This window comes from Giraffa tippelskirchi, chromosome 4, assembly GCF_054371585.1.
Source record: "Giraffa tippelskirchi isolate mGirTip1 chromosome 4, T2T-mGirTip1v1.2.pri, whole genome shotgun sequence".
NCBI classification, from domain to species: Eukaryota; Metazoa; Chordata; class Mammalia; order Artiodactyla; family Giraffidae; genus Giraffa; species Giraffa tippelskirchi.
The window spans coordinates 44837906-44857022 of NC_137278.1; the positions used below are offsets into that span (position 1 = coordinate 44837906).

The 19117-nt window shown below is 41.0% G+C and overlaps 1 protein-coding gene across 4 annotated transcripts in view; it reads left to right on the forward strand.

Moving 5' to 3' along the window:
• The first annotated feature begins 8113 nt into the window (after positions 1 to 8113).
• The window catches only part of USP34 (ubiquitin specific peptidase 34), a 242422-nt gene continuing 231418 nt past the window's right edge, over positions 8114 to 19117 (forward strand). For all 4 annotated transcript variants that reach the window (XM_081588454.1, XM_081588456.1, XM_081588457.1 and 1 more), the window contains exon 1: positions 8114 to 8760. In XM_081588454.1, coding sequence (XP_081444580.1) covers positions 8718 to 8760 — 43 coding nt within the window. In that variant the 5' untranslated portion in view covers positions 8114 to 8717. The remainder of the gene's footprint in view (positions 8761 to 19117) is intronic.

Below are 19117 nucleotides of genomic sequence, written 5' to 3' on the forward strand. Positions count from 1 at the left end.
TACCTGTGGGCTTCCCTGGTGGCTCAGTGGTTAAGAATCCGTGCCAATGAAGGGGACACGAGTTCAATCCCTGGTCTGGGAAGATCCCATGTGCCTCGGGGCAACGAAGCCCATATGCCATAGCTACTGACCCTGTGTTCCAGAGTCTGCACTTCATAACAAGAGAAGCCACCGCAATGAGAAGCTTGTGCACTGCAACAAAGAGTAGCCTCTGCTCATGCCAACTAAAGAAAGCCTGTTAGCATCAACAAAGACCCAGCGCAGCAAAAAATAAATTAAATCTTAAAAAAAAAACCAACATAGTACCTGTCACTATTGACTATATTTCCCTCTGGCCCTCCTTTAAATGACCCCTATCTTAGTGAATGGCACAGCACCACCGTTTACCCACTTGTGCAAATCACAAATTTGGAGATGGCTCTAATACTATCTTTTCTCCCATACCCATCAACCAAGTATTTATTTATTTTTGGCTACATTGGGTCTTAGTTGTGGCACTCGGGATCTTGTTGAGGTATGTAGGCTTTGTAGTTGCGGTGTGCAAGCTTAGTTGCCCCATGGCATGTAGAATCCTAGTTCCCTGACTAGGGATCGAACCCTCGTGCCCTGCATTGGAAATTGGATTCTTAACCACTGGACCACCCAGGAAGTCCCTCAACCAGTCTTGTGTTTGTTTTTTTCTTTCTACCTTGAAAATAATCTTCGAATGGGCTCTCCATTTCTTTCCTTTTACCTTTCTCCAAACTATCATCATCTTTCTGGATTAATATTAATAACCCTCAGTTGTCCCTATCTCCAATCTATTCTCTACAGATTAGTCAGAGTATTTTAAAATACAACTTGATTGTCTTGCTTCCACACTTAGAAGCTTTCCATTGCTTTTGGGAAGATCCGCTGGAGAAGGTATAGGCTACCCACTCCAGTATTCTTGGACTTCCCTGGTGGCTCAGCTGGTAAAGAATCCGCCTGCAATGTGGGAGACCTGTGTTCAATTCCTGGGTTGGGAAGATCCCCTGGAGAAGGAAATGGCTACCCACTCCATTATTCTGGCCTAGAGAATTCTATACAGTCCGTGGGGTCAACAAAGTGTTGGACATCACTGAGCAACTTTTAGTTTCACACAATTTTTAATGACAGCATCGTGCCACAAAACTCCAATAGTGGCCTTAGGGTTTAATTTTTTGTTGGATCATCAAATGTCTTATATAGTAACAAGTAGTTGCTAGCACTGATTCAGCTGCTCAACAGTGCCACTAGGCACCCAGACCTTTTCTCTTTCTACTCTGTCATTTTCAATGCCTTGGCTTTTGCTTTTTGCCTATATTGTTTTGAAATCGGGGCTGCTTCTCTAGATACTGTCCCTGTACTCAAGGCAGACAAGAGGGAAGTGGGGCATATAAGATACCGAGAGTGCTCTGCCCATATTCCCTAGATCTTATCACTTCATGCACAGAGGCCAAACTCCCAACCGCTAGCACCTGCATTTCTGTGTCTGAGGCTGTTCTCTGCCTACCTGAGCAAAGCCAAGTTGGCTTTGCTGCTCACACCTCTCCCTCCTAACAACAATCAATCAGGGCCTAGAGGGAGAAGATATAAATACCCAGCTTCCTTGTCCCTCAGGTAAAATGATTTTAAGACATGTTTTATACTGGTTTGTAGTTTCCCATCGGAATCAGGCTCCAGTTACTCTTGGGAGTAAAGAGCTTAATGTTAATAATTAATTCTTTACTGATTAGTATCCCCTCCCCCAAATTTCCTTCTCACTTTTCAGTATCCTGTGTTTCTTGGGTGTTTCTTGGGATGACACCAAAATAAATTCTCTCCATTTGTGTCCTTGTTTCAGGGCCTGCTTTTGGGGGAATGCAATCCAAGACAGGACATCACCATCTTTCCTTCTTCTTGGCTTTAAAGCAGGCAGTTGGTGCTGTGGTGTAAAGTTGGTGCTTTGGTGGCCATCTTACAACTAGATTACAAGCCAATATACAGAAGTTAGAAAGAATCAAAGAGCTTGGGTCCATACTCTTGAGCCACTGTATCGGCCCTGAACTAGCTATTGTTGTCTGTTACAAGAGGAAAACAAGCCCTATTTGTTTAAGCCATTTATTCTGAAAAAAGTTTTACTTGTAGTCTAATGCATCCTGATACAAATAAACAGAAATAAATTATAGGAAGAGCTACAGTGGAAATAGTGCTGTGATAAAATATAACAGGGGAGTTTTTTACATGGTGTGTAGGTTGAAACCTCAAGGATAAGAAGTTAGCTATTTCAGAATTAGAAAGCTTGTCCTAGAAAGAAACATTCACCAAGAACCAGAGCAGGACGTTTTTGTTAGAAAGCACACTAGTGTGGCTGGAAAGTAGCAACAGTGATGTTATAAACAGGATAGGTGGGGAAGGCCCAAGTAGAGTTTATTCTAAATGTAATAGGAACTACTGAAGAGATCTAAGTAGGGAGGTGATATAATCCAATTTATGATAGCAGTTTAAGAACCAAACAGCAATTTGCTGAGTTAATGTACAAAGCACTGATGTAGGTGCTGTGGAGAGAAAACAGCATACCTGCCTTCTAAGAATGGCCTTAAGTTTCACAAAATGACAGTGAGTGTGGGTGTGAGGGAGAAGAATTAATTTTGTAGTAACTGTTTTTGGATAGTAATACCAGGCTTTAGCCCCAAACTCCAGAGACAAAAATCCTGTGTTCAATAACTGCAATCAGAATGCCAAGAAAAGCAAATAAGTTCCATGGCAATATTAATTTTCCAAGGTGTTTATGTGGGCTGGCTTTCAGGCAAGTACCTAGGAATATACCATACATATACTACAAACTCAAGAATTAGAAATTTCAAAGTAGATTGTATAATTTTACTGAAAGCATAATTCCACCACTAGATGGTGACATGTATACAAAATATTGAAGACAGTCATCTTTATCAATCTAGCTGTAGAGGGTGTATGGTGATTGCTTAGTATTGGTTTGAAAATTCAGATTTGCATGAGGAATTTAGAGGGTATTTTACTAGAGATTCAGCTTTATTCTTTTGGAATGCACATCTTTCAAATATATTCAAAGGTCTCTTGATACATTTAACAAGTCAGCACAGAAGAGTGAAGATTCTAGTTAGGAGGCAGGCAACCTCGTTTTATTGGCTTCTGTGCTTTTCTCTCTTAAGCAAGTTAAGTCGATAAAGGGATGGTGAACTACAGCCCATAGGCCAGATCTGGCCATTTTCACATTTTTGTATGGACTGTAGGCCAAGAATGCTTTTTACATTTTTAAGTGGTTGGAAAAAATCAAAACAAAAATAGTATTTTGTAACACATGAAAATATGAATATCAATTTTCAGTGTCCATTAAATTAAAATTTTTATTGGAACACAGCCACACATTCCTTGGTGTATCATCTATGGCTGCTTTTGTGCTAACAGAGTTGAATAGTTGTGATGAGAGACTTGGACTGCCTGTGATGCCTAAAATATTATTTGGCTCATCACAGAAAAATTTGTTGAGGCCTAAAGTGATGACTGAAGCACCATGATCATTCATGATAATAAATCTCTACACTCTCCAAAGCATTTTAAACTAAGCATCATTTCACATAATTTCTTAAAGTAAAACAATTGGGTGGCAATTGTTAAGAAGCTATTTCTTTAAAGATCAGTGTGTCTTGTACATATCCTGAGTGTGCTAAGATGCTTCACTCATGTCGAACTCTTTGCGACCCGATAGACTGTAGCCTGCCAGGCTCCTCTGTCCATGGGATTCTCCAGGCAAGAATACTGGAGTGGGTTGCTATTCCCTTCTCCAGGGGATCTTCCTGACTCAGGGATGGAACCCCCATCTCTTATGTCTCCTGGATTGCTGGGCAAGTTCTTTAGCACTAGTGTCACCTGGGATGTATTACATCCTAGTACTCTGCCTTTATGGTACTTCAGTTCAGTTCAGTCGCTCAGTTGTGTCCGACTCTTTGCAACGCCATGAATCGCAGCATGCCAGGCCTCCCTGTCCATCACCAACTCCCGGAGTTTACCCAAACCCACGTCCATCGAGTCAGTGATGCCATCCAACCATCTCATCCTCTGTCGTCCCCTTCTCCTCCTGCCCTCAATCCTTCCCAGCATTAGAGTCTTTTCCAATGAGTCAACTCTTCGCATGAGGTGGCCAAAGTATTGGAGTTTCAGCTTCAACATCAGTCCTTCCAATGAACACCCAGGACTGATCTCCTTTACGATGGACTGGTTGGATCTCCTTGCAGTCCAAGGGACTCTCAAGAGTCTTCTCCAACACCACAGTTCAAAAGCATCAATTCTTCAGCGTTCAGCTTTCTTCACTGTCCAACTCTCACATACATGACCACTGGAAAAACCATAGCCTTGACTAGACGGACCTTTGTTGGCAAAGTAATGTCTCTGCTTTCAAATATGCTATCTCGGTTGGTCATAACCTTCCTTCCAAGGAGTAAGCGTCTTTTAATTTCATGGCTGCAATCACCATCTGCAGTGATTTTGGAGCCCCCCAAAATAAAGTCTGACACTGTTTCCACTGTTTCCCCCTCTATTTCCCATGAAGTGATGGGACCAGATGCCATGATCTTAGTTTTCTGAATGTAGAGTTTTAAGCCAACTTTTTCACTCTCCTCTTTCACTTTCATCAAGAGGCTCTTTAGTTCTTCTTCAATTTCTGCTATAAGGGTGGTGTTATCTGCATATCTGAGGTTATTGATATTTCTCCCGGCAATCTCGATTCCAGCTTGTGTTTCTTCCAGCCCAGCGTTTCTCACGATGTACTTTGCATGTAAGTTAAATAAGCCGGGTGACAATATACAGCCTTGACTTACTCCTTTTCCTATTTGGAACCAGTCTGTTGTTCCATGTCCAGTTCTAACTGTTGCTTCCTGACCTGCGTACAGGTTTCTCAAGAGACAGGTCAGATGGTCTGGTATTCCCATCTCTTTCAGAATTTTCCAGTTTATTGTGATCCACACAGTCAAAGGCTTTGGCATAGTTAATAAAGCAGAAATAGATGGTTTTCTGAAACTCTCTTGCTTTTTCGATGATCCAGCAGATGTTGGCAATTTGATCTCTGGTTCCTCTGCCTTTTTTAAAACCAGCTTGAACATCTGGAAGTTCATGGTTCATGTACTGAAGCCTGGCTTGGAGAATTTTGAGCATTACTTTACTAGCGTGTGAGATGAGTGCAATTGTGGGATAGTTTGAGCATTCTTTGGCATTGCCTTTCTTTGGGATTGGAATGAAAACCGATCTTTTCCAGTCCTATGGCCACTGCTGAGTTTCCCAGATTTGCTGGCATATCGAGTGCAGCACTTTCACAGCATCATCTTTGAGGATTTGAAATAGCTCAACTGGAATTCAATCACCTCCACTAGCTTTGTTCGTAGTGATGCTTTCTAAGGCCCACTTGACTTCACATTCCAGGATGTCTGGCTCTAGGTGAGTGATCACACCATCGTGATTGTCTGGGTCATGAAGATCTTTTTTGTACAGTTCTTCTGTGTATTCTTGCCACCTCTTCTTAATATCTTCTGCTTCTGTTAGGTCCATACCATTTCTGTCCTTTATCGAGCCCATCTTTGCATGAAATGTTCCCTTGGTATCTCTAATTTTCTTGAAGAAATCTCTAGTCTTTCCTATTCTGTTGTTTTCCTCTGTTTCTTTGCATTGATCGCTGAGGCAGGCTTTCTTATCTCTCCTTGCTATTCTTTGGAACTCTGCATTCAGATGGGAATATCTTTCCTTTTCTCCTTTGCTTTTTGCTTCTTTTCCCAGCTATTTGTAAGGCCTCCTCAGACAGCTGTCCTCATTTTCAAGAACTGTTATGGCTTCTCTCTGGTCTTAAAAACCATAGTGGACCGATACGAAAATAACTATATCAGTTAGCAATGTGTTTGGCTACAAGTAATGGAAATAGAAGAGTGGCTTAGGAAAAAGGGATTTATTTTTTCTCGCATAATCAGTCTAGGGATGGAGAGCTGCTCAAAGATGCATCAGGGTCCTACACCTTATTATCAACTTTATGGTTGGCTTTTACCCTATTGTGGTTTCATTGTTTAAAAAAATCACAAACTAGATGCTTTATTAGAATATCAAGATCATGTTTCAGGCAGAAAGAAAGGGTTAAGGGGCAGGTCTGCTGAATTTGTCCTTTATTAGGAATGGGAAATTCTTTCTCAAAGACCTGTTAGGAGTCCAAGCTTGCTCTGTTCACCACAAGACAGGCCAATGAGAAAGAGATGAGGTGTTTAGGCAAGGACTTTTATTTGGAGAGCCACGGGCTGATGGAGAAGATGGCAAACTAAAGTCTCAAATAACCATCTTGCCAGTCTGGATGCTAGGATCTTTCACAGATCAGAGATAGCGGGTAGGTGAAGAAACAAAGTAAAAAGGCCATTAATCGTGCAAATATCTCCTAGAATGGCATAGCTCTGGGGCAGTGTATGTGTTAATTTTTTCCTTCCTGCCATCTACAGGTGGATAGGGTTCTGAACAAAGGCACTTTAACGGTAAGGGGGAGGGGCAGGATTCTCTGAAGCTGGCCATTATGTATGAGTTAAGATAACAAAAGCAGAGAAAAGCAAGTCACCGAAACAGTTCCAACGTGGAGTCAGAATTGGCTTTTCCCTGCAACAGACATGCTCTGCAGATTTCTGCTTATATTTCATTGGCAAGAACTCAAAACAATATGGGTAACCCTAGAGAAACAATTACATGATGTTTAAAATTTTTTATTTTATATTGCTAATTAACAATGTTGTATTAGTTTCAGGTGTGATTCAATTATACATGTATTTATTCTTTTTCAAATTCTTTCCCCACATGTTATTACAGCATACTGAGCGGTGTTCATGACATTTTAAAGCAAACACCAAGAATCCCTGGGACTTTCCTCTCATGTATCAAGCTTCCTGAGTCTCAGCTGCCACCAGTAAAACAAACTAGGGTTTGGTAAGTTTCCCTGTGGGCAGAGAAGAGGGGTGAGTGGGAATGGATGGACAATGGATGCTACAGGATCCAAAGTCTGCAGAAACCCAAGTTTTGTAGGAAAGCTGGGAAGAAGAGAAGACAATGGCAAAATATTTACATTTACAGCTCCTAAGGATCACCTGCTCGGATGGAACAACTCAAAACAGGTTTAACAGAAACTTTACAGCATCAACTTAAAGCGGCAGAAAGGCAAAGAAAACCGGCAAGGTAGTCCTTGAGTGGAGGGATGGTGTGATCTAACCTTGACAAAATCTGTAAAAGAACTCCCACAAGGCCTCCAAAGCTCTCTGGCTACGGATCTCAAAGATGTTACTATCAAAACTGGATTTCTCAGTCATATCTCTAAAGGCACGTACTGGATATAGAAATCAGTGAGGACAGTATCAGTGCAGGCGAGGAAGATTTTCCCCAAGCTAGCTAGTTGTTACAACAAACTTCAGTTGACTGGCCCCCTCCCTCCACCTGTTCTTCATTCTCCGCTCTCCGATTTAATCCCGTATTATTTGCTCTTCACGGGGACGTACACTACGCTATTTCAGGTGAAGACTCTTAGGGTAATTCGTAGGGGGCCCTCTTGCGGAAAAAGGAGGAGATGCCCTGGGACACTTCACTCCGCCATTTCTAGTCACATCAGTGTATCACTGCTCGAGGACAGATCAACTGTACAGAGTAGAGGCGGGCGAACAACACGCTCGCAGGTTAAGCCAGCCCTGGGCTGTTCCATTCTTTCAAAACCCCGCGGGGAAAGGGCTGCATGTCCCCTCCTGGGCTGCGGCGTCGCTGCAGCCGGCTCCCCCAAATCCCAGCCTCCCGCAACCGCAAAGGCCTGAGTTCGGGGGAGGGGGACGGGACAAATGAGTACCAAGTCCCCATGGGGGACCCAGAGTTAAAATGGCGAAGCGCAGGGACGGGGGACAGGGCGGCGAGAGTGACCCGGCGCTTGCTGGGCCTCGGGGCCCGCGGATCGGCCTCGGTGGGCGACGCCGCGCAACCACGACCCACTCGGAGCTCCGCCATCTTCTCCAACTCACCCGGACTCCCCCCGCGGCCGCGCTGGCTTCCCGCTTCCCTTCCGGCCGCTGACAGAGATCCGGGCTGGGCGGGGTGGGCGAGCGCGCGGAGGGGGTGGACCGAGGGCGGGGAGGCCCGACGGAAGAGGAAAGGGAGGGCGGCGAGCTGGCCGCGGCGGGGTGTGGGGTGTGGGGCGTGCGGCGTGTGTGCGGAGGGAGAGGTGGGAGGCGACGAGAGGGAGGGAGGCGTAGGAATGAGAGCGCGAGGCCCTTCTCGTCGGCGCCTTCGCCCGGACGGAAAAAGCCGAGCGCAGCCCGAACGCTCTATTAAAATGGCGGCGGCGTCGGCGGTGGCCGCGGCGTCTGGTCGGTGAAGTGACTCTGCTGCTTAGCTCCCCACCCGCCCCCTTCCTCCCTCCCTCCCCTCCCCCCGTCCTCCCCCCCTCTTCCCCGCCGCCGGCGCCTCCGCGCCCCTCCGGCCTGCGCACCTCCCCTCGCCCCCCTCCTCTCCCCCGCCCGCTCCGGGGACCGCCGGCCCCCTCCCCCATTCTCCAGCTCCCCGCCCCGTCCCCGCCGCCGCCCGCCCTCGTCGCCTCCCCGCCCCGCCGGCCGGCCGGCCCCCTCCTCCGCCTCTCTCCCCTCCCCCCCGCCGATCGGGATCAGTCAGTGCGATCCGAAGCGGGGGAGGGGGGGGGCGGCGGCCGAACGATGTGCGAGAACTGCGCAGACCTGGTGGAGGTGTTAAATGAAAGTAAGTAGCCGCGGCGGCGGCCTGTCGGGGTGTAGGTTTTGGGGTCCCCGCGCCGGTCTCTGGCCTCCCCGAGCTGCCGCGGCCTGCCGGAGACGGCGGCCGAGCCGGCCGGCGTGCGGGCCTAGCGCCCCGGGAAGGTGCGCGGTGGCGCGGCCGCCGCGGCGCCTTGGGCCCAGCCCGGCCCGGTTACCTGGGCGCCCGAGAGGGGCCCTCCGCGGAGCTCCGGCCAGGCCGGGCTTGAGCGGTGTCCGCTCTCGGAAAGTTTCCTCATTACAGGTGTCAATTAACTAAGGCACTGATGAGCCTTCGCCTCCTTCGCCCTGACGGGAAGGTGAGGCGAGGTGGGGTCTCTCCTCTGCAGTCCGAGCCCTTCCACCCTCCGGCCGCCCTCTTTGATTTTCAGCGTGCGGCCGAGGCCTCATACCTGCTAATTTTCATTAAACTCCTTGGGAGGTGGTTGATGGTTTTCCCCTCCCTTGGGGTTGTGTGGTGTATTAAACCTTTCTGCCTGGCCTTCAATAGCTGAAAATGAGCCGTGATAGTGATAATTGGGACCCTTATATCTATTTTTTTTAAGAATTAGTTAATGATGTCTCTTAGTGTACCAATCGTCGTTTTAATGATCAATTCTCTCATATCAAGGAGAGCACTGTAGTACAGATACCATCCCGGGATAGTCATGGCCTGTCTCCTGGAATGAAAGGCCTTATTCCGCATACTTTTGATTATTATAAAGCGTGCATTGCTTTTTTCTAGTTAGATTCCTTTAATTTATTTTACTCCAGACTCTTGTAAGATGGTATCTTAGCTTATAGAAGTAAGGCATGTTGCAAGTTAACCATTTCTGGGCCCAAAGGCCTAGTTGGGCGAGGTGAATTAGATAAAAGATTAATTTACGAAAAGTTGAGGGTTGAGAAAATGTTCATTTACGAACAGCTTTTGTGGATTTTGAATTTGTATTTTGTGTGTGGTATTTCGAAAGACTGCCAAGCTGTTTACTTTGTAAAACTCTTTAAAACAACTTGATTATAAAATATATCGTCTAGTTTGTGTTTGAGTTTAATGAGCAAAGGCAGTAATAAAAGTGGAAGGGTTCTAGTTTACTTTCACCTCTATTTTCTTCCTGTCAGGTGGAAGCAGGCTTTTGCGCAAATTCAAACTATACTTTCCAGTATGTTTCATTCTAAATTTTCCTGGAATTTTAAGATTATTTGTATATATATATTTAAATTTTATGATTGAAGGATAATTGCTTTATAGAATTTTGTGGTTTTCTGTCATACATCAACAAGAATCAGCCATAGGTACACCTTTGAGGTTATTTGTATATATTTTAAGATACTGTTATTTTTGGTGCAGGTGGTTTATGATATGATAAACTTAAGTCCTTAGTACTTATTTCAGTGAACTGTATTTTATATATCTCAGATGCAAGTTGTGGTATTACGGCTTGATTATTGTGAAATTGGAAAGGATAGCTATGTCATTTTATACATTAGGAGAACCTGCTTTTTTAATATTTTATTGAAGGATAATTGCTTTACAGAATTTTGTTGTAAGAACCTGCTTTTAATAGTTAATGTTTAAAAATTAAAAACTTTAGACATGATATCCAGAGAAACTAAAGTTTGTTAATCCTTATCTTTTGAAAAGAGACGTAATGAAAGAACCCCTAGAATTTAGCACTTTAGGGAAACCCTTAGAAATTAGCACTCAAAAATGCAATTGATTTATGGAGAGTTAGAAACTTAGCTTTTGTTACCTTTAGTTAAATATGGTTAGTTGAGCCAGTTTCACAAAACCTGGCAGTGCAGACCCTCTAAAACTTCAGTTTAAACACTAATCTGACAAAGAAGCTTCCTTTAAAAAAAAATTATTTCAGTAATTTCACTTGTAGGTATACCAAGCTTTGAAATGTTGCTTCCCCATTACTCCCTCTCTTAATTGTTTTACAGTTGTTTTCATTTTTCCTTTCTTTAGTTACTGTACCTCAAACATAAGATGCTTAAGTTTCCTGAGAGCAGAGGGTATTAACTGTATCTCATTATAGTAACATTTTATCCATGACTAGGTTGGAGCATGATGGTTGGAACTTGATAAAACTTGTTGTAATTAAAGTAAGTTATAAGTCTTTCTTGTAATCTCATTCACAATAATTGTACATGAAATCTCTTTTTTATTCGCCATACAGTTGTGCAAAGATGAACATCAATTCGTCCTAGATTAGAAATTCAGTTAAAGCCCCCAAATACTGTACTCAGATATTATCTTTCACTATAACTCCCCAAACAGTTTAACCAAAAGGAGAAATAAAATTAGTATATTTTTTAGGTGGTGTGTTGGGACAATAGAATTAAAATAAACTAAAAGCTTACTTCTTGTTAAATTTGCAAACACTGATCAAACTTCAGTCTGTCTGTACACACTAGTAAATATATAATGTAAAAATTTTGTGTTTTAAATGAAAAAGTAGACATGATGTGGCTAGTAGAGCTTTATATCTGATATTCTTAGAGTTTTGATAAGGTTAAGGACTTGCAGTGAAGTGTTTATTTTAAAAATAACAAAATGTAATGTAGTTAAAAATAGATGACAAAATATAATAGCTTCCTTTTGTCATCAGTTTTTGATGAGAATATTAATACTACCAGTTGTACCTGTAGTCCTGCTGAGAATCTAAACCTCTCACCATAGAAATATGTACAGTATACAGACAGAATTTTGTAGGTTAAGGGCCCACTGAAGTAATGTCTGTGAAACCAGGCTTAGGACTTGGTAATAAGGACCACCTCATTCCCCTTTTTTAGTATAGTCTTGACAGATATCCTGAAACTTGAAATTAGTTTTCAAAATAACATTTGGCTTTAGTGTTAGAATAACCAGTTTCAACAATACTAACATATTTGAGTGTTCATATTCTTTCCAGTGCTTTGTTTTTAATAAGGAAGATGTTTTAAAAGTTTGGAATGTATTGAGTGAATTTTGATCCTGTCATTTTGGGGAGTTTCGTTCAGTTTAGGAAATAATTTTAAGTTTATATTCCTTTACTTGTTTAGTTTGTATATTAGCTGCTTTTATAGCTACTTTTTTGAACTAGGTTACTAATCTAAAACATTTGTGGATGTTGATGAGAAGTTATGCTTTGGGCCATTGGCATATAGCTAGCTCAACTAGTTAATTGAGGTCACTGCCTTGGTGAAGTAAATTTCTCAATAGCAGAGTGAAAATGGCTTTAAGTGTATAGCCATCTTTTGAACCATTTGTTTGTTGTAGATTTTACTCTGTGTGTGTTAGGTGAATTACACTTTGCCAAATATTTTAAATGGGCAATTAATTTGTCTTTCCTAGCTGTGCTTTGTGATAGGCAGGAGCAGGTATTAGTATCGCAAATTTTTTTTTGGCCTTCCCACGTGGCTTTCAGGATCTTTCCTGACCAGGAATGGAACCAAGGCCCACTACAGTGAAAGCATGGAGTCCTAACTACTGGACCACCAGGAAGCTCTAGTATCTCAATTTTAAAGGTGAAAAAGTTGAACCTCACTCAGAAAGGCTAAGTGATTGGCTGAAGATCAACTGTCGCCTGCTTAGTAGTCTTACCTAAGTTAGAACTCGGGCTACTCTGATACCAGTATTGGCAGAATAATTGTTTGCATTTTTATGTTCTTAATGGGCTTCCCTGATAGTTCAGTTGGTAAAGAAGCCACCTGCAATGCAGGAGACCCCGGTTCGATCCCTGAGATGGGAAGATCCGCGGGAGAAGGGATAGGCTACCCACTCCAGTATTCTTGGGCTTCCCTGTGGCTCAGCTGGTAAAGAATACGCCTGCAATGCGGAAGACTTGGGTTCAATCCCTGGGTTGGGAAGATCCCCTGGGGAAGGGAAAGGCTACCCACTCCAGTATTCTGGCCTGGAGAATGCCATGGACTGTATAGTCCATGGGGTCACAAAGAGTATAAGGCTAAATGATTGGCTGAAGATCACCTGTCACCTGCTTAGTAGTCTTATCTAAGCTAGAACTCAGGATACTCTGATATCAGTATTTGCAGAATAATTCTTTTTGTAATTTTATTTTTAAAGAATATTGAGCCATTTTTGTTGGGAACTTTATCAGTTCTTTGAGGTAGGTACCTTATCACCCCTTTTTAGATAAGAGAACCAAGGATTAGGGTCACTAGACTTTTATTTGGTGGAGTCAGGATTTGCAGAGGACTTAATCTCAGGTTGGGCTAAAAGCTCATGCTCTTTAACAATTAGGCTATGCTGTATAAACTTTATGATGATCTATTCAAATGGAAGACATTTATGAGTACACTGGCAAAATAAAAAATTACTTAAGTTTTTAAGTGTTTTCACAAGTTTGGGCTTGATTCTGTGCTCACTGTAAAAAGAATTCATAAGTGGTGGTAAATGTAGCCGAATGGTAATCTGTCTTAATATATCTTAATATTTATCAGCAATGAGCTCTTTAGTAAACATTTCTAGGGTTTTTAAAAAATAAGTATATAGGCATGAAATAATCGTTAGTAATGTAACATTTTTTGGTAGCCATTTAATTCTAAAACTGGAACTGATTGGAAATTTGATTTTACTGCAATACAGTACCAAATTACTAAATTTTTTATTTCAGTAAATCTTACTAAGATTATATTCTCTTAAAATAGTTACTATTTGAAATATTATTTTTCAAAAATATTAGAGTTTCAACTCGTGTATCTTTATAAAGTAATTTGTAAATCATAAAGCACTAGTAGATTATTACTAGCTGACTATCTGCATCGTCAGTGATAACTATTAATATCTAGCTTTAGGCACTGTATTTATGAAATATGTTAATATTTTTATATGTTTAATAATGATAGTATCTATATATCTACTTTGCAAGTATTTATGTGTAGGTTGAATGTGTATTAATGAGAATTTTATTTTTTTCGGAAAGTCTGAAACTTTTCAGTAATGACGAAGGTGTGATAGACTGTTGCCAAATGGGCTGTGCTGCCTTTCTCTTTTTCACTTACTCTTATTTTTCCTGATTGCAGGTTGCAGGGACTTCCCCTGGCAATCCAGTGGTTAAGCTCCATGCTTCCACTGCAGGGTTGTGGGTTACTTTCCTGGTGGGGGAACTAAGATCCCATGGCATGTCCCCATCCTCCTAAAAACACCCCCCAAACTATTCAAGTTTAAGTCACCCATAATCTTACTATCCAATGATGATTTCTGTTGATGCTTTGAAGTATTTTTACATCGTATTTTTTAGGTACATATTTACACTTTTTTGTTTCCGACTGCACCACTTGGTTTGTGGACTCTTAATTCCCCTGCCAAGAATTGAACCAGAGTCCTCAGCAGTGACTGGACCTTAGCCACTGGACCACCAGGGGGTTCCCAGCAGTTTTAAAATTGAGAATGAGATACATATATATACTTAGTTGTTTACATATAAGTATACATATATGTATATGTATATGTAAGCTTAGTATACATATATATACTTAGCTTGTTTCACCTAAGATTGATCATTTCCCTTAACTTTTTTAAAACATGTTTTTGTCTGTATGATGTTCTATTTTGTATGCAATTTAATTTTTCCCCATGGTATTCTTGTTTTCAGTTCTTCAGTATTATAAATAAAGCTGCAAATGAACATCCTTGCATATAAATCTTTTAATCACTGGGTTTTTAAAAATAGATTCTTAGAAGTGGTTAAAAATACAGACTTTTAGAAGTGGTTTTAAAAATGTAAACTTCTTTGTTTTATATTGTCTAACTGCTTTCCAGAGAGGATATACAGATTTCTATTCTTTCAGTAGTAGTTTTGCAACTTAAGCACTCTCACTTTTGCTGAATATTTCAGCAAAAAATGTGATAACCAATTTTAAACACTCATTTTTATTGGCTGTTTGCATTTCTTATTTAATGTGTTGGTGGTGTTCTTTTCCTACTCTTTAGGTTTTAATGTTTTGTGTTATAAGAGCTGTTCACTTACTAAGTGTATCAACCCTAGGTTATATTCATCATGTACTTCCCCCCTTTTTTTGTGTGCTTTTTCACTTTGTTATTTTTACTGATGTGCTCAGTTGCTCCTCAGTCATGTCCAACTCTTTGCCACCCTTTGTAGACCTCCAGGCTCCTCTGTCCATGGGATTTCCCAGGCAAGAATACTGGAATGGATTGCTCTTTCCTCCTCCAAGGGATATTCCTGACCCAGAGATCGAACCCGCATCTCCTGTGTCTCCTTCATTGCAATCAGATTCTTTACCTACTGAGCCACATGAGAGCTCCATTACAGCACAGTTTGGCCCAAACTCTTGTTTCTAGCCTCAATTCTCTTTTTTTCTGTGAGGCTTTCTTAAAACTTTTCCAGTCTCTCTTAAAATGACAACATATACCTTTCGTTTAGAATATACACTTAAGTTACAGCCCACCCTCCCACCTTTTTGTAAAAACAGGAGCCTTCCTTGCTGGATGCTGAATTCCTTAAAGTCAGGAATCATGTTTTGTTTCTTAGTACTAATAGGGCTTCCCTGCTGTCTCAGATGGTTGAGAATCTGCCTGTAGTGCAGGAGACCCCGGTTCAGTCCCTGGGTTGGGAAGATCCTCTGGAGTAGGGAATGGTAATACACTCCAGTATTCTTGCCTGGAATATCCCATGGACAGAGGAGCCTGGTGGGCTACAGTCCATGGGGTTGCAAAGAGTCAGACATGACTGAGCGACTAGCATACATATTAGCAATAATATAGTGCCCTGTAGAGAGTAGGTGCTTAGTGAACATTTTAGTTAATGAAAAGTTCTTTAAGAATATGATTGCCTAGGTAAACCAGTGTTCTTGGGCCTCTTGTGAGTAGTGATGTAGATATGAGAGGTTGTGGATGAATTATACAAATTGTATCACATATGCTGTGTACTTATACAAAATATCCACACCAAGCAGCTACATTCTAAATCCATAGGTAATGAAAAAAGGCTATATTTTTTTTCTATATAGATAGTGAGATTTGAGTCTGGGATGAAAGTTTACTAAATTACATTTATATGAAACTTTACATACTAGGAAAGTAATTGGACTTTTAACTTTGATTAACACCTGTTAATGTTATTTTTCTTTAAAATTCTATAGAAATTAAAAAGTCTCCAAATGTACGTTACTCAGTTAATTGAGATTTGATGTAGTTTACACCTGGCCTCCTCTTGCACTTTTTTTTTTTTTTTTTAAGCTGTGGTAGAGACAGCTTTCTCTTGTCCTGGCTATAATTTCTAGAGAGACCTTATCTAGCTTGCATCCCCTGAAAGGCCTTTCTCTTTAGCCATCGCTGATTGGATTCCAGGTAGACTCCTGACCTGGTGGATTGGTGGGACCAATGTCCATGAGTCAGATATTTCCTGTCAGAATGTTTGAACTAAAGAACCAGGTAGCTGTGATTAGCCAAACTAGAATCAGTGCTTTGGCTAGCTGATGCGAAGGAGCAGCGACATTGAGCAAGTGGAAGCAGCTATTTACAGAAGAGAATTGGGGCAAATTGTGAAAACAGTTGACATGAAAGTTCTGTAAAGAGACAGAAGTTAATATCCTGATGGCTTTCTTTCTTTATATACATATATATACGCACACACATATATACATATATATATCTACAGATGCATATATATATATATATATTTTTTTGTTTTTCTTTTTTGGCTGTGCCGGGTCTTAGCTTTGGCACGCGGGATCTTCAGTTGCGGCATGTAGGCTCTAGTTCCCCAACCAGGGATTGAACCTGGACCCCCTGTATTGGGAGCATGGAGTCTTAGCCGCTGTACCACCAGGGAAGCCCCCGTTCCTGCCACCCCCTCCCCAGATGTGCCTTTCTAATACTGAACCAGAGCTCCTTTTTAGCTGTCTCCTCTGTACATACCGTTTGAGTTAATGTGCAACCAAAAGAGAGCTTTGATTCCAGTATTGCTACATGATGAGCTCTCCAGTATTGGAGATTAGGTATAATCTTTACCTGTGAGTGCTTCATTATAATCTGGTTTACTTTCTTGGAACATGTTGAGCAAAGTGTCATCTGTAGTGTTTGGTGGCAGGAAAACACTTAGGAACCTGTATTGTTACTTACTTATCTCTCTACCAGGGTGCTTAGTCTTTGAAGAGAATGAAAGTAGCTTTGTTGCTTTTCTTTCTAAAAAGGATACCTGCTTTTTTAGAAAAAACCCAAATAGTGCAGAAAATAAAGAAGAAAATTAGGATAACCTGAAACTCTGCTTTCATGTAAGAAGTCATGTTTTAGTAAACATCTGTTAAGTCATTCTTTTTCTCTTTCCTTAGATACACTGTTTTATGTAGACAAACTAATTACATGTTACTCTTACTTTTATTGATACGAAGTAGGTTCCTTTCCGTGTTAATATGTACTTACATTGTCATTTTTTATGGCTTTAGCGTAGTATTCCATTGTTTGGTCATACACTAACTTAACCAGTCCTCTCTTGATGGTATTTGGGTTGTTACATGACTTTGTAATTGTCTAATTATCACCTTAATGTAGTCTCTCAAATCAGATTGCTGAGTAGCTCCTAGAGCATATCTGGAAGGAAATCTGGCAATATGATGAAACTTTATTTTTTAAAAATATTTATTTAGATAAAACTTTAAAAATTATCCTTCTAGAATTAGAGCATGAATGTAAAGTCTTTGAAGTGTTTATTCTGACTCTGTGGTTTGTGGGCTGTTTTAGCAGTGTATTGGTTCTAAATCACCACAAGACAAAATTGGAAGGGACTTTTCACTCTGGGTAACTTTGCTGCTAGACTCATGAACTTTATTCTGATTATTGAGAAAGGCTCAGTAACCAGTGATGAATGTAGGAGTTTAAGAGCAGTAGTAACAGCACTATGTCAGAATAAATTGATACTTAAGAAAATACTTAAGACAATAGAGCTTTTGCATTGTGTTCAAAGTAAGATAAATAAGGGGACAGTGGACCCACTGCTAGGTAGAGTGGTATAAATAGAGGGTGGTGGTCAGCAGAATGTCCTTTTACTCCAATACTTTGTTTCCATTTTCCCTTCTAATAGGAATACCCTAACTGTAAGGGTAAATCATATATTAAGAGGGAATCTAACCTCTAGGTTGGTAAGGAATGATGAGAGCTTTCTTAGAGTGTTAAGAGAAAAAATTTTCAGGAATAGTACATTCCTTTCAGTGAAGGAGATAGAGCTATGGTTCTGTGTGATTATTAACCTTTAGCTTATTAAGTTTCAAGAAAAGCAGAAATTGGCAAGTATTATCTTTGGTTATTCCTCCCACCACCTCCTCATTTTGGGAACTGTGAGAGAAACTTGCCACTATTAAATAATTACTCACTTAAGATTGAAAGGATAGTAAAAAAAATTTATGTGATACTACTAATTTATGTTAAGCCTATCATATTTTGATTACATCAAGTCACACAGAATCTGAAACTATCCTTGTAAAAAAGATAAGGTTTTTTTGGTTTTGTTTTTTTAATTGACTTGGAGAGACATCATTGGTGGCAAGCCATAAGTCTTATCCTTAATTTTTTTCTTCTTCAAGATTTTCAGTAATGATCCTTGGTTTATGAACTGTTCCTTGAAGTGGAATTGTTCCTGTTTCAGTGGAGTGAAGGTGACTTTGGAATCTCCTTCTTTGTTTCAAAGTGAAAAACTTATTTTGATCTATTTTGTAAATTGGAGTTACATTAAGATTTTGGGAGGAGAAAGGGGGGTAGTAGCTGCTTTATAAATAAGCTTGAAAACCATTAACAATATTGGTGCTCAAAAAGTCAACACAGTATGAAACTCCAAGTATAATGGATAGTAGTGCAGTGCTTATGAGTTGGAATATTGTGTTGAATTGTATACAACACAATGACAATCTGCATGTGAAGCTATTTGAATATTGTGTAATTTCATATATCTTCATGGCACCTCATAAAAATCATGAGAAATAGAATGATTTGGCCAAGATTACACAGCTAGTAAGTAGCAGAGCTAGGACTAGAATTTAGTTCTTATTCCTACTCAGTATACCTTTCTCTTACCATGTTCTTTGCTTTTTTTTTTTAAAAGAGGAACTTGACTGTGGGAGTTGGAAGTGAAGTGAAGTGAAGTCGCTCAGTTGTGTCCAACTCTTTGCAACCCCATGAACTGTAGTCTACCAGGCTCCTCCGTCCATGGGATTCTCCAGGCAAGGATACTGGAGTGGGTTGCCATTTCCTTCTCCAGGGGATCTTCCTGACCCAGGGACTGAATTGGGTCTCCCGCATTGCAGGCAGACGCTTTACCCTCTGAGCCACCAGGGAAGCCCTTGAAAACCTGTTAAGGGGACTATAGAGATTGTGCATGTGTGTGTTCAGT